At 48.4% G+C, this 12519-nt stretch overlaps 4 protein-coding genes across 4 annotated transcripts; 2 read left to right on the top strand and 2 right to left on the bottom strand.

Annotated features, from left to right (window-relative positions):
• The first annotated feature begins 160 nt into the window (after positions 1-160).
• On the top strand, positions 161-2084 carry L228DRAFT_222823 (peroxin). Its single transcript, XM_018330308.1, has 4 exons — positions 161-378; positions 481-516; positions 591-1464; positions 1593-2084. The coding sequence occupies exons 1-4, from the start codon at positions 237-239 to the stop codon at positions 1714-1716; spliced, it is 1176 nt and encodes a 391-aa protein (XP_018186265.1). The 5' UTR covers positions 161-236; the 3' UTR covers positions 1717-2084.
• Positions 2085-2584: 500 nt separating this feature from the next.
• On the bottom strand, positions 2585-3683 carry L228DRAFT_213294 (hypothetical protein; the record flags this gene model as incomplete). The annotated part of the gene is made up of 2 exons (XM_018329977.1): positions 2585-3402; positions 3494-3683. 2 exons carry the CDS (start codon positions 3681-3683, stop codon positions 2585-2587), a joined length of 1008 nt encoding a protein of 335 aa, XP_018186264.1.
• A 222-nt stretch (positions 3684-3905) lies between these two features.
• On the top strand, positions 3906-8347 carry L228DRAFT_249500 (hypothetical protein). The gene is made up of 5 exons (XM_018333104.1): positions 3906-4208; positions 4307-4464; positions 4531-6087; positions 6157-6414; positions 7943-8347. The coding sequence occupies exons 1-5, from the start codon at positions 4141-4143 to the stop codon at positions 8125-8127; spliced, it is 2226 nt and encodes a 741-aa protein (XP_018186263.1). The 5' UTR covers positions 3906-4140; the 3' UTR covers positions 8128-8347.
• An 833-nt stretch (positions 8348-9180) lies between these two features.
• L228DRAFT_249498 (hypothetical protein) lies at positions 9181-10867 on the bottom strand. The gene is made up of 3 exons (XM_018333103.1): positions 10340-10867; positions 9667-9877; positions 9181-9561 (listed from the first exon to the last, which is right to left on the bottom strand). Exons 1-3 carry the CDS (start codon positions 10589-10591, stop codon positions 9200-9202), a joined length of 825 nt encoding a protein of 274 aa, XP_018186262.1. The 5' UTR covers positions 10592-10867; the 3' UTR covers positions 9181-9199.
• Between the last annotated feature and the right edge of the window lie 1652 nt (positions 10868-12519).

Genomic DNA, 12519 nt, shown 5'->3' with positions numbered 1-12519 from the left:
TGCTTTATGGCAGGGATGTTGACGACAGGGAACCGAGCGGACTTACCTGTAGCGTCCAAGGGATCGGGAGCGAGAAGCGCCGATATACCTCGGCCCACCGCGCACCAGCTCAGCCAGTAGCTACCGCGAATACCGTTCGACTACAGCTTGTCATTGACGGCTCCCCTTCCTCCATACGCAGATATCTTCGTCCGGCTTCAACTCCGTTGCTAGATCAATTGTATTTTGAAGACACGATGAAGGCCGGCGATGGTCTTTCCGATGTGCTCCGCCAGCCTCCTAAATGGGTCCACATGTATGGTGACTTCATCACCAAGAATGCGAGCGCCGTGTCGCAAATTGAGTCTGCTCTACGATCACTGACATATATCATTCCTGGTTTGTTTAATTTCCTACTCTGAGCATCTATTCTCTGCTGCATACGTATCGATGTAGCTTGAGAAATGAATATCATTGACTGACGTTATGATGTCGCTACAGGCCGTTTCCGCGACGCAGAGATAGCATCTGAATCTGGTACGTCCGAATTCTCTCGTGTCTCTTCCTTTCTAATTCCGCAAAACAATTCACAAATGCTCATAATATCACAGTGCATAGCGGCGTTCAGCTTCTCTCGCTCTATCATGACTCTCTCCTCTCTCGCGCCATGGCCACTCGTCAATCCGGCCCTGGGTCCCGCGCACCACCGCAACAACCTACACTTCATAACAGATATACCCGCTTCTGGACGCGAACCTCCTCTACATATAAGCGCATCGCACTTCTCCTTCAAATAGTCCAGTATACCGAGCTTTTATGGGAAATGGCCGCGAAACGAAAAGGCGAGAAAGTACGCTGGCGCGTCATAGTATTGCTCGAAGGGATCAAGGCATTGTGCAGACTGCTGCTCCTTCGTCTGACGAACTCACGACCACTTGTGTCTCCGCCTCTGCCGCAACGAGAAGTTGATCCCAGCACCTTGGAAGAGTCAGACTCCTCCTCAGATTTTACTCACGAAACATCTGCGCCAGATACTGCTTCTCCCGATTCTTTTGCAAATCCGGAGTCGCAGACTTGGACCATGCCACGCACGGGCTTATCACTCCCAAGTCTGCCCGAATCATCGGACCTATCAAGCTACCTCCTCTCCAAGGTTCTCACAGCAGACGATATCAAGCCTCCGAAGGCTCTCTTGCACCGCGTGACGGGTCAAGGCCAACTCGCAGAGGTCCTTTACATTCTTCGACCTGTCATTTACGCGCTCGCCATGCAGCGCTGGAGTGGTGACAAGAAGAGCTGGCGCCCTTGGTTACTTGGCGTGGCTATCGAGTATGGCTCACGCCAGTTGGCCAAGAAGGACTTTCAAGAGCGCGTGGCTGGCGGTCTGCGCGGCTTGACCGGCTTGGAGCGAGAGGAGTTGCGAAAACGCGGATGGGCGCTTGGATGGTGGCTTATGCGAGGCGCCTTCTATGAGAATATTACAAAGTATGTCTTTCTTTTTTCTCCTCTTTTGTTTCTTAATCGATGTGTGGCATTTCGAGTTACAATTGGGTCAATCTCCCGGAAGCTGGGATGTGGTATTTACAGAGGACTAACCAAAAGCTCAAAACCAGGTCATGGCTGAGTAGTGTCACCACAAAATTGCGCAATAAACCCTTACTCGATCTCGTCGGTGGCGTCCTAGACGACTACGAATATCTCTGGGACAATTACTACTTTTCGACTGCCACTTTGTAAGAGGTTATGTTGTCCTGTGTTCCGTTCGTACTTTACTCTGTCCAGCTTGTAGCCTTCTTCGTGATATCCCTCCCGTTTGTGCGTGTCTATTAGATGGGAATTGTGTCTTTTGGTAGCTTCGTTACTTACTCTGCTCTTCAATTTCCCTTTTTTTCTACTTTTGCTTGTAACAATCTTGTACGAGTAATTGTTTGTGTGTATTCCCGCTGCATTAGACGTGTAGGTGTACGCATTCGCAGTTCGCCTTTCAAATGCAATTGCATGATCTTGGTCAAGAAGTAGGGTCGGTGTATGTCTTGGCGCTCTTATCCGTTTGAAATTTGAATTTAGCTTGGGCTTAATGTGGATTATATATTCTTAATTATTGTCACGTTTTGTTTTGTTCTTCTATTGCTCCTATGGAATCTATGTGACTTTGCTATGTTTTTGCTGTAAGATAAAATTTCCAGCACGTTCTGTTCTGGATATTGCATAGATGGATATCAAGCGTCCAGTCTGTCAGGCATGGGCTGTCGCCCGCGTTGATGCGCAACTGGATTGGCTTTATGTGGAAGACGTGGAGTCTTCTCCAATCCACGTGTCTGTTTTAGCTGCTATATAGTGCATCGGCGAACAGGCCGCTGATAATAGATAGCAGAAATGACGGCGCCTGAGTCGATACTGCTGCTATTACTGCTGCTATTACTGCTGCGTACCGCTTGTGTCTAACGGAGGAATGGCGCAGTAGACCTGGACTGGGATGAGAATTCTGTCTCCGTGCGCAAATGGCATTGCGAAGCACTCGTCGCACGGAGCTATCCAGCCTAGATCCGTCGTTCAAGAAGCATTCAGAATGTAGAGAAGAGGCCTTGGGTAGTGATGCCGCCGCTCAAAACACTTCTTCTGTAACTCTAGAGCCAAACCATGTCGCGAGCTCATCCGCCTCGGATTCGTCTGGCTTGGAGGTCGCCGAAAAAAAGTCCGTCACACGCATGGTTTCAGCATCCTCTTCCAACGGCCAGTCCACTTTTACGCCAGTGCCTTTCCCTTCTATCAGGTCCTTTGCGGTGCCCCAACTAAATCTGCACTCAACGCCCCATCCGAACACTGGATCCATATTCGTTTTGAGCCAGCTCGCGCAGCGCGCATCAGAAGGGTATCCTGAGCCCCACCCCTCGGCGGCGACATCTGGAGCGTCATCGCTGGCAGACTCATTCTTGTAAGCCTCATAGCATACATCGAGCGCAGCGTCACGCGTCACTTTTGCACAGACCGATGCCGCCGAGACACACGGGTATAGCGAATCCGCCTTTTTCGCAACAGTAATTTGCGTGGTGGGGAATATCCGTTCTAGTTTCTTCTGGTATGTCTGTGGACTTCCAATTGTATCAATGTAGATCTCTTTGACGTTGACGCCTTTAGCAAACACTTCCTTGATCAGCTCGATTGTCGCGTCCATGGCTTGCGCATTCAGATTATAGGCTCCCGTCGGCTTGAGCATTCCTGCAGATATGTCTCGTGCGGACATGACCCGTGTGGCCCATCCACACGATTGGTGCAGATCCGACTCAGGCTTGCAGAGAAGTTGCATTAGGTTCGAACGCACGGCAGGCGTGAGAACTTTGGAGTCATCAAAGTGGTGCGTCTCGGCGAGCAGACTGCGGTGAGAGGCTAGAGGGAGGTAGAAAACCGAATACACCATTGGTCCTGAAATAATAAAAACAATGTTAGCGGGATTAGCTTTTTCGTGATAGTCTGGCCTTCGGAGGGAAATTTCAAGTAAAGAAGAAGTACGTACCCAATACTGGCCCTCTCCCAGCTTCGTCGACTCCCAGGACACATTCTGTAGACATTTCATTGCTGATAACAGCGGGAATGGGCGAGTGATGTGTATATGAAGCTCCAGAAAGAATGCGTTGTGTATGGATTGAAGGCGCAATAAAGACATCTGCAGCAGGCGTCTCTTGCGCAATGTCTTGAGAGTCCATTTCTGTGTCGGCCATGGTGAAAGTGCGTTTGTTTTGTAATAAATTCTATGTAGAGGATTGAATGTTAATGTTGCTGAAGTTGACGTGACACGCGACGTGTGTAAATTGGGTGAGGGGAGACGCGTCTGACTGGCGAGAGGGAGCAAGTTGGGGAAAACTGAAAGGAACCGACAACCGACAAAGGTTCATTCATCCTCACTTTCGCGGCTCCCCTTGATTTCTCGCATCGTCATTCTTTGTTCGGGGAATTTTAATCACTCAATCAATAAGTTCCCCGTTTCATGTCATATCCAGCGACAAATTTTGGGAAAATCGCCCTTTGAAGCCGACCACCGAGCCTTGAATTACTGCGTCACATTACTATACGCCTAAGTACATATCAATCGCGCTGAGCTTCATCGCGCTCGCCTTTTAGCCCTCTGAAACAAACAAAATAAACACGAGCGCAGCGCTCATCATGGCGCCCTCCGCGACTACGAATAAATCTCGCGAAAATAATTTCTTCGATATTGGAGTTCAGGGAAGGTAAGGAAGATTTCCCTACAGGAGCCAAGCTTGAATAGCTACTCCGAGCTGGGCGGAGCTTGGTCATGGACAGTTGAACAATGATTGACGGTCAACAGGAAAACAGGGATCACCCTCAAAGAGGGTGTACGAGATGAGAATGGTCTGGAACTGATTGACGGCATCTTCTCGTCGCCGGAGCGGTCGACGCCGAAGCATCGACATGGCCAGAACAATACCACAATTTCGGACGAAGCAGATATGGATCTCGGACAAAGTATGTGATTAAAACACAGAGCTCAAGCCTCTTAATAGATTGATCCAATGCGCTGACACGCGCTAGGCACAATCCCAGAACCAACAGAAGTGCTTTCTCAGCGCAGCAACGCGCGCAATTCATCTAATTCCATTCTCCCCCCGCCGCGAGCCCGTTCGCCCATAAAGACTTCGTTGAATTCACCCGCTAGACGACATTCTTCTATTGGGCCTATCTCTTCGCCTCAACGGTTCAGTCACGGTACTCCACGCGATAATTTTACAGCAGAGCCTGTCAACAGACGGCTCGACTTTTCGACAATGTCGCGCGCCAGCGCTGATAGCGCCCCCTCGTCGGCATCTAAGCCTCCTTCAAGACCAGCTCCGGGGAGAGGCAGGAAACTCCTTTCAAACATTCCTGCATTTCAGGCTTCATCCGCTCTGAAGCGCAGCACCATTGCTTTTGCGGAAGATGAAGAAGACGAAGGAGACGAGGACGAAGAGCAAGAAAATGAAGAAAGTGTGGCTGATGATGGCGAAGAGGAAGCACGGTTAGTGATGCATGTTCAACCCCAGGATAGTGCACAAGAAGATGAATCCGGCTACATCCATGGACAGAAAGACGAGAGCACGCTTCTAAATGGTAACGATACGACTAATGATAATGGCCAAGAAGAAGATGATGATGAGGAAGGAGCAGAGCCTGAGCCGAGTGTCGAAAGAGATGGATCAGAAGAAGTCGATGAGGAGCCGGACCCACCGCCCAAAAAGTCTGGTCGCGGCAGGCCGTCGAAGAAGCAGAAAGCAAACCCTCAGCCTGTCTCTCAACCCTCACAAGTTTCGCAATCTTCACAAGCCTCTGCGCAAAAAGCTCACAAGAAGAGAGGGCGTCCTGCCAAGGCCAAGGCCAATCTTCCAAGAGAGCCAACTCCGGAGGAGCCAGTCGCGGAGGAACAGGCTCAGGAGGAGCCTACGGATCAACCTGAGGAACAGGCCGCCGAAAGCCAAGAGGCTCGACCCTCCAAGCGGGGACGGAAACCAAAGCAAGCTCCGGTTCAGAAATCATCACAACAATCACCAAAGGAGTCGTCGAATCCTACAAAGTCCAAAGGACGCAAACCTCCGCCTTCACAGCGGGACCCGAACGCACGCATATCCTCCGCTAAGAAACCTGGCGCGTCAAAGTCAGAAGTATTACACGTGGAAGCTAGAAACCGTGCTCCATCAGCTCAACCAGCACCAAGGCAGATTGCCCGCCATGAATCGCCGTCTCACGGCGACGCTGTGACGACTACACGGTCTGGAAGAACGTGCATTAAGCCTTTGGCTTTTTGGCGTAATGAGAGAGTCGTGTACGGACAAGGCGAACAGAATCCTGGAGAGAGGCATTACCTTCCTGCAATTACGGAGATTATCCGCACGGAAGAAGTTGCGCAGCCTACGAACCGCCGGGGTAAGCCACGAACGAAGGGTCCGGCCAAAGCGGGCAGGAAGAGAAAGGCTCGAGAGGTTGAAGAAGAGGAGGAGACCGAAGACGAAGGAGATGAACGCGAAGACTGGGAAATGGGAGAGGGTATAATTAGTGGAGGCATTAAACGATGGGATTCCGCTACTGGAGCCACTCTTGATGAAGATGAAGACGAAGGTGAGTATCCTGAGTTGCGCAATATCGATTTTATTTTTCCGAGTACAATTTACTCATGGGCGCATATAGAAGTCACGGAATTGGCGTACGCCCATTCAGCGATAGAAACCCGCGAAGTCGCCAACACGACGTTTCGCTACGCAAAGACTCTTACCCTTCCATTCTTTGGCTCTGGAATGGTCGATCTACCACCAGCCGGTGTCAAGAAGATGAAGAATTCACGAAAGATGCAAATGGTGTTTTTTGTCTTTCACGGTCACGTGCAGGTCAAAGTGGCCAATAATGTCTTTGGTATTAGCAAAGGAGGCATGTGGCAGGTTCCTAGAGGTAAGCGATCTTATCTTTTCTTTCCTTTTTTGGATTGCTTGTTCTTTTTCTTGGAATGTTTCTCTCTTGTACTCTTTCGGCCGTGGCTTGCCGTTTTCTTCTCTGCTCCCCCTTTGTCAATTCTCCGAGTCGGACCAGGAACAAGAGGACAGTGTTACACAACCCAGCGGTGAGGCGAGGCGAGATGAGGCTGCATTGTGGCGCCCAAAGGGATTTTGAGGGACATGGGGGGGAAACAGGGGAGCTTGATTGTCTGGACGTCGAACTACCCCAGAGAACTCGCCACACGTGCCGCTGGTCCCCACATCTCTTCCGTCTTCTATCCCAATCCGTCTCATTCTCGGTGTTAGCTTGGCTCTCCCCAGGCAAGACACCAATCCACATGGAAGAGGACGAAGCCGGACCTGCCGGTTCGTTGTTCTTTGTCACTTGGGGAAAAGCCATCACTGTCCAACGAGGGACGGCGCTCGGCCTCTACGCGATGTAGCACAGTGCGGCTCAGTGGAGTGTCTTGGAGCGGGAAAAGGGGCCGTGCCACGACGGGGGCGCACATGCAGGCATCGCATGGCACCGCGACGTTGGTTCCAATTATTTATTTTTTCCTTTTCCCCTTTCTTCGGGACCGGAACGGCAGAAACCCCTTTCTTTGTACCCGCTGGGCAACCCCCCGGCAGTCCGGGGTCCCCCCACGCGTGCATGCATCAGTCGCGGATGCATCGGATACAAGACGAACACCTGTGCCAATGCAGCTCCTTGCATCGGCTGTCTTGGGAAGTGGGGACAGGGCGGGATGACGGGTCTCACCGCAAGATGTGTAACTCGTTTTTATGCATAAACATGATGACGACGTCATCATTGGGACCTGCATTATCCTTGTTGCGCTTTTCCCCTGCACGCGTCAAGCAAACCGTCCTCTTTGTCTCTGATCCCGTCAATCGCTTGCCTATGGCCATTGACTCGTTCATCTACCCCTGTTTGCCTTTCGTTTTTGTTTTTTTCTCTGGATATCTCCTTTTTCGGCATTGCGTCTGTTGTCGTCGGGTGGTGGCTTACGACGTGTTACTCGGCGCTTGTCGGCTTGATGGACTTGATGTTTGACATGCTTGATTGCGGCGTCAACATCCTGCAGCCTCAATCCATCACACGCAGTTGGGTCTTCAGTCATCCTTCAAAAAGCCAGGGGGGGGGGCCATTCGTCCACTCGGTTGCCTCCCCGTATCCCCGGCTATCCTTCCTTCCTTCCCTTGTCTCCTTGTTGATCCGCCCATTCGAACCTCTTTTTTTTACTTCCTGTGCTGTGCCTCTCTTTTCCATTTACGTCCCTCTGTCCTGCATTTCCAGAGTCCACTACACCAGCCGCCTCTTTATTGATGCCTCAATTCACACAACCTCGCTTGATATTTTCACATTTTTTTTTTCCTCTCCCTTCTTATCCCTACCGACTAAAACGCATTATTGCTTACTTCTTTTTGAAATTGCCGAAACAATTCATTTACTACTCGCTCATACTTACGCTCTTTCGCAACAGGAAACTTTTACAGCATTGCCAACCTAACGACCCGTCCCGCACGCATCTTTTTCGCACAAGGCTGTGAAGTCCCGCTTGGCCATACCCAGGACCTGATAGACCAACACTCGCAACAGTCGCACATGATCCCTGTTCTGTCTGCGGGCGAAGCGAGCATGATGGAAGGAGAGTCCAGACTCGGTTGATTGGTCTTGTATCTTTTGGTCAATTTCGTCTGTCTGTCGGTCCTTTGTCAGTCCTTTGATAGATGAAAGCGTAGGATCTTTGGGTCAATCCGGCAAAATCGACCGGTTAGTTTAAACTTTAGCCGTTCTGTTTTAACAAGTTTAATTGATTTGGCGAGTGAATCGATTTTGTCAATTAGCGTTTGCTCGTGGTCTGGTTAGTTGTTAGTTGTTGGTAGTTTGTCGTTTGATAATTTATTAATTTCACTTTTCACTTTTCACTCTGTCTTTTTGTAACGGTGTCTTTGTCACGGTGTCAGATTTTAGTCCGTCGTTTTGCTAATTTGTAGATAAAGAAATGTAAACTGTCTTGTCCACGGAGTCCGTTTTCTATTTCTTTTTCTCAATTTTGCTCTAAATTGTTGTATGTTTAACATATATACATATATATATATTTCACCTGTCTAATAAAAAAAGAACCTATAAAAAAAAAATAAAAGAATAAAGACATATGTCAAAAATAGGATAGAAAAATAACTTCATATCAACAGAGCTATGATGAGGGGAAAAAAATTCTTCATACACTCCAAATTCAACAAACTACGACGCAGCCACTCAGCATGCAGCGTTCTTCGCTACACAAATGACACGAATCCATAACCACGCAATAGACGGAGGGAGTCTGGAATACAAGTGAGAATTTGGAAGACGAGCTCAAGATTGTAATTTGATTATTGGATCCAATGAGAAACTCAACCTTCAACCTTCAAGCCCGGAGGGCCGGAGGCCCGGAGGCCCAAACCGGCACCCCCCCCCCCCCCCCCAAAAAAAAAACAGACACAAACACAAATATCCTACTTTTATCTGTAGTCTTGTCATTTCACGGTATCCAGCAATCCAGCATACACACGTGTGACGTTGCCAACTTGCCATGATACAAGGAATCAGTTAGATTTATATATAAATAGAAAAGTATAGTAGTCTACAGTGCTGCATACCTACATTTGAGTATGCTATGTAAATAAAGACTGATTTAAAGAATTAAAAAAAAAAAAAAAAAGAATCAAGACTAATGCCAAAGAGCAAAGACTGACTAAATCTCCTCCATGTCCTCATCCAAATCGCCCAAATCATCGAGGGGCGGGAAATCACCGGCCTCAACGCGCTCGGGTTTCACAAAGGCTCCGCAGTTGGTGCCGCATTCAAAGTACCGTTTCTTCTCACCCGTCTTGGGGTCGGCTATCGTGCCGTCGTTTTTGCCCGTGGGTTCGTCAAGCACGACGCCGATCCAGATGGGTTGGAATGCGCTGCCGGAGGGATCCAAGTTCTCTGCATTGTCGACATTGGCAGGGGTGCTGGGGGGGTGGATTTCGGGTACGGGGCCAATATATGCGATGCGCCCGAGACGAACGGATGGGAGAGGAAGAAGACGGCAGCGGGCGTTGAGAGTGAGGCCTAGAAAAGGATTTGTGAGAAGAGTCTCAATGAAAGATAAGATTTAAGATGGACCGTAGAAAGGAGGGAAAAGGAGGGAATAAGGAATGAGATGCGTATCTGTACCCTTGTCTGAAATAATCTTGTCCTGCTCTGCTGCGCGCTCAGCTTCAAGTTGTGAAGCATTCGGATCGAATCGGCCGAGTTTGTTTGCTTTTTTATACGCCAGTACTGTGTTGGACAACTTGCTGTATTCGTCTTCGGGCATTTCGTACTTTTCTACGCTAGACAGGTCGGTGAAGTTTTGCCGCGCCGCGGGTGGTCGAGTATCAGTGACCTATACAAGTGTAATCTTTTTAGCTGTTGAAATGCTGGAAAACAAGAAACAAAGCGCATTTTGAATAGAGGCCAGGGAGAAGAAAAGAATGGTGGATTAGAAGAATGGAGTGAGGAAGAAAGATTCAAATCCGAGGATTTGACTATAGCTAAAAGACTTCTTCACACTCGATGGCGAGATCATTGCCTTTCGACCCTGTCCAATGAACCAACGGACGAAAATTTCAGAGCAAAGCAGAAACTACAGCACTTCCAAATTCAAAAATCAAAATTCCACGGAATCAAAACAACTCTTTTTACTCCAACAACAACAATGAACAGTGCCCGAATTGAAGCATGTGTTTCAAACGGTGCATCAATATAAACTTTCAGAAAAAGTAAACAGTTGGACCAGCAAAATAACACGCAATAGACTTTTTCAGTGACATTTGTTACCAGCCAACAAATCAAATGATGGACGTACATAAATCTCCGCATAAGCTCGTAACCCAAAATCTCCAACCTGGGTATTCTCCTCATCAACTGCCTCAATTGGACGAGGCGCTTGGCCCGCCACGCGCAAAGCAAGACGCTGTGCGAATGGCGGAACACCCGTCACTGGTTCCAGCTTAGTTTTCAACTGAGCAATGGACCATGAGGGGGTGATGCGGCGCTCAGACGCCGCATTTTCAGAAGTGATTTGCAGTGGGATATCCACAGCCGTTTGAAGACTCATGTTGAATGCGTATACTCTATAATATTTATCACACCACGAGAAAACAGATGACGAGACGGCGTGGTGGTGCGGCGATTAAACGTCTGTGCTGACGCGCTAATAAAGAGTACTTGTGTGGGGGGAAAGCAGAAGCTAGGCTATGCTTTCTTCACGTAAAGGAGTGTATAAGGCAAACAAATGAAGATGAGTAAAGAGGAAAGTGCAATAAAAACACGTGGTTGTATGGATGTTGTTGCGTTGACTTGTGGTTGCTATAGGAAGGATCTGGTATCTAGCTGGGTAGCTAAAGATTGATCGTAGTGTAGAGAACACGGGAGAATCGTGTGTTTTACCCACGGATTACGCGAAGGAAAACCGAAACGCGAAATCTGTACAGCCAGAAGAGGCCTTCTTAGCTAATAGCACGTCAGAATATACCCAAATCAATTCTAGAGAGTAAATATCATGTGCTTGACTTTAAGGGAAGACGTCTTGTGGAAATGATATTATTTATGCTGACGCGCATTATCATTTTGAGGGACTCTCTGGACGTGATGCCAATATCCTTTCCTCTTTGGGATAGAGAAGCGAAGGGTGTCCTCTCTATTGCTGTTAGAGATGACAAACACCATTGAGCACCCAGCATCATTTGCTCTGCAGGGCTAATAAGCATTGGATTCACGGCTTCATGACACGCATTAAATTTACTGCCTCGATTGCGTCCCGCGTTTACAGACTAAGGTATGTAGTGGCATTTCAAGCAGAAATGTTGATCATGGAGGGGTTGAGCCACTGTCAGTTTGGGCGCCATCTCTCGCTTAATCCCACGTTGTGGCGGTGCTTCCGGTCGCTCAAGGCCCGCCGCGTGGCTAGAAAGGGTCCCACGTTTAACCGAAGCCTTGCCCGACGTGTGTTTACCGAACAGGCATTAGTTATGATTGTGATGGCTTCGTTGCTTCACTACGAGTAACTTACAGTAGGTGCCTAACAGTACTCTGTAACTCTGTCTGGTGCCGTACCCCTTCGCTTGGACCTCTTTCTTTATACATTTCCCCATTTGGTCCCCGCCTTTTCCTCCCCCCCCCCCCTCTTTACTCCATCGAACTATTTTCCTAGCTCTGTTGTGGATTCATCTTGTTCGGTCTTATTTTTCTCAACCTGACCAGAACAGACGACCGTGGTCTCCCCTCTTGCTCCCAACGCCAGAGAGCTGCACTAATTTCTCATAACGTCGCATGCTATGGTTCTCGGGCGTTGCATCTGGCGTCTATGCGTGCGTCTGCGCCTGTTTGGCATTCCCAAGAAATTAGCTTCATAGAATGTGAGATCTCAAATGAGTTATGACATCAGCTCAACTGTGATTTCATGCGGCATTTTCTCTGGTTCTTTTATCGACCATGTACAACGTCGATCTTCATTTTGATGCGCATCTAGGTACAAAGGTATGCATTGTAGAATGTACTTAGTGTGCTGCGCCGAGTCCTTGCATCCTAGTGCGTCAAAATATTTTCCATTGTGATATGTGCTCGAAATAATACGTTGTAAATGCAGACGTGGTGACTGCTGATTTGCCTTGCATTTCGTCTGCATTTCACATGTAAAAGAGCCTCATCAGCCGTCGAGCTGAACAACGACAATCAGCACTGTCAAAAAGATTGGCATGTTTTGCAAACCTAATCACAATACTGCTTCGCTATTTAGATTGTTAGTTTCATCTTGAGCATAGATCCAACTTGATGAGTCCCATGTAGATGACATGCTTGCGACAGTTATCACCGTTGTTCCCACCATTGGCTAGCAAGCCTTGAGCGGAAATCATTTAGAGTAGTAGCCGTTGCAGCAGCTTTACAGGCTTGAGAGAGCCGAGAGTTATTTGAGAGCTTTCATATGCAGACGTTTCAACCTGCGTAAGGAGGTTATATCATTCTGAGGACCGTTTAAATCTAAAA

Source organism: Xylona heveae (genome assembly GCF_001619985.1).
Source record: "Xylona heveae TC161 unplaced genomic scaffold L228scaffold_9, whole genome shotgun sequence".
NCBI lineage: Eukaryota > Fungi > Ascomycota > Xylonomycetes > Xylonales > Xylonaceae > Xylona > Xylona heveae.
Note: the sequence above shows the minus strand (reverse complement) of the source record. Positions and strands in the feature narration are given on the sequence as shown.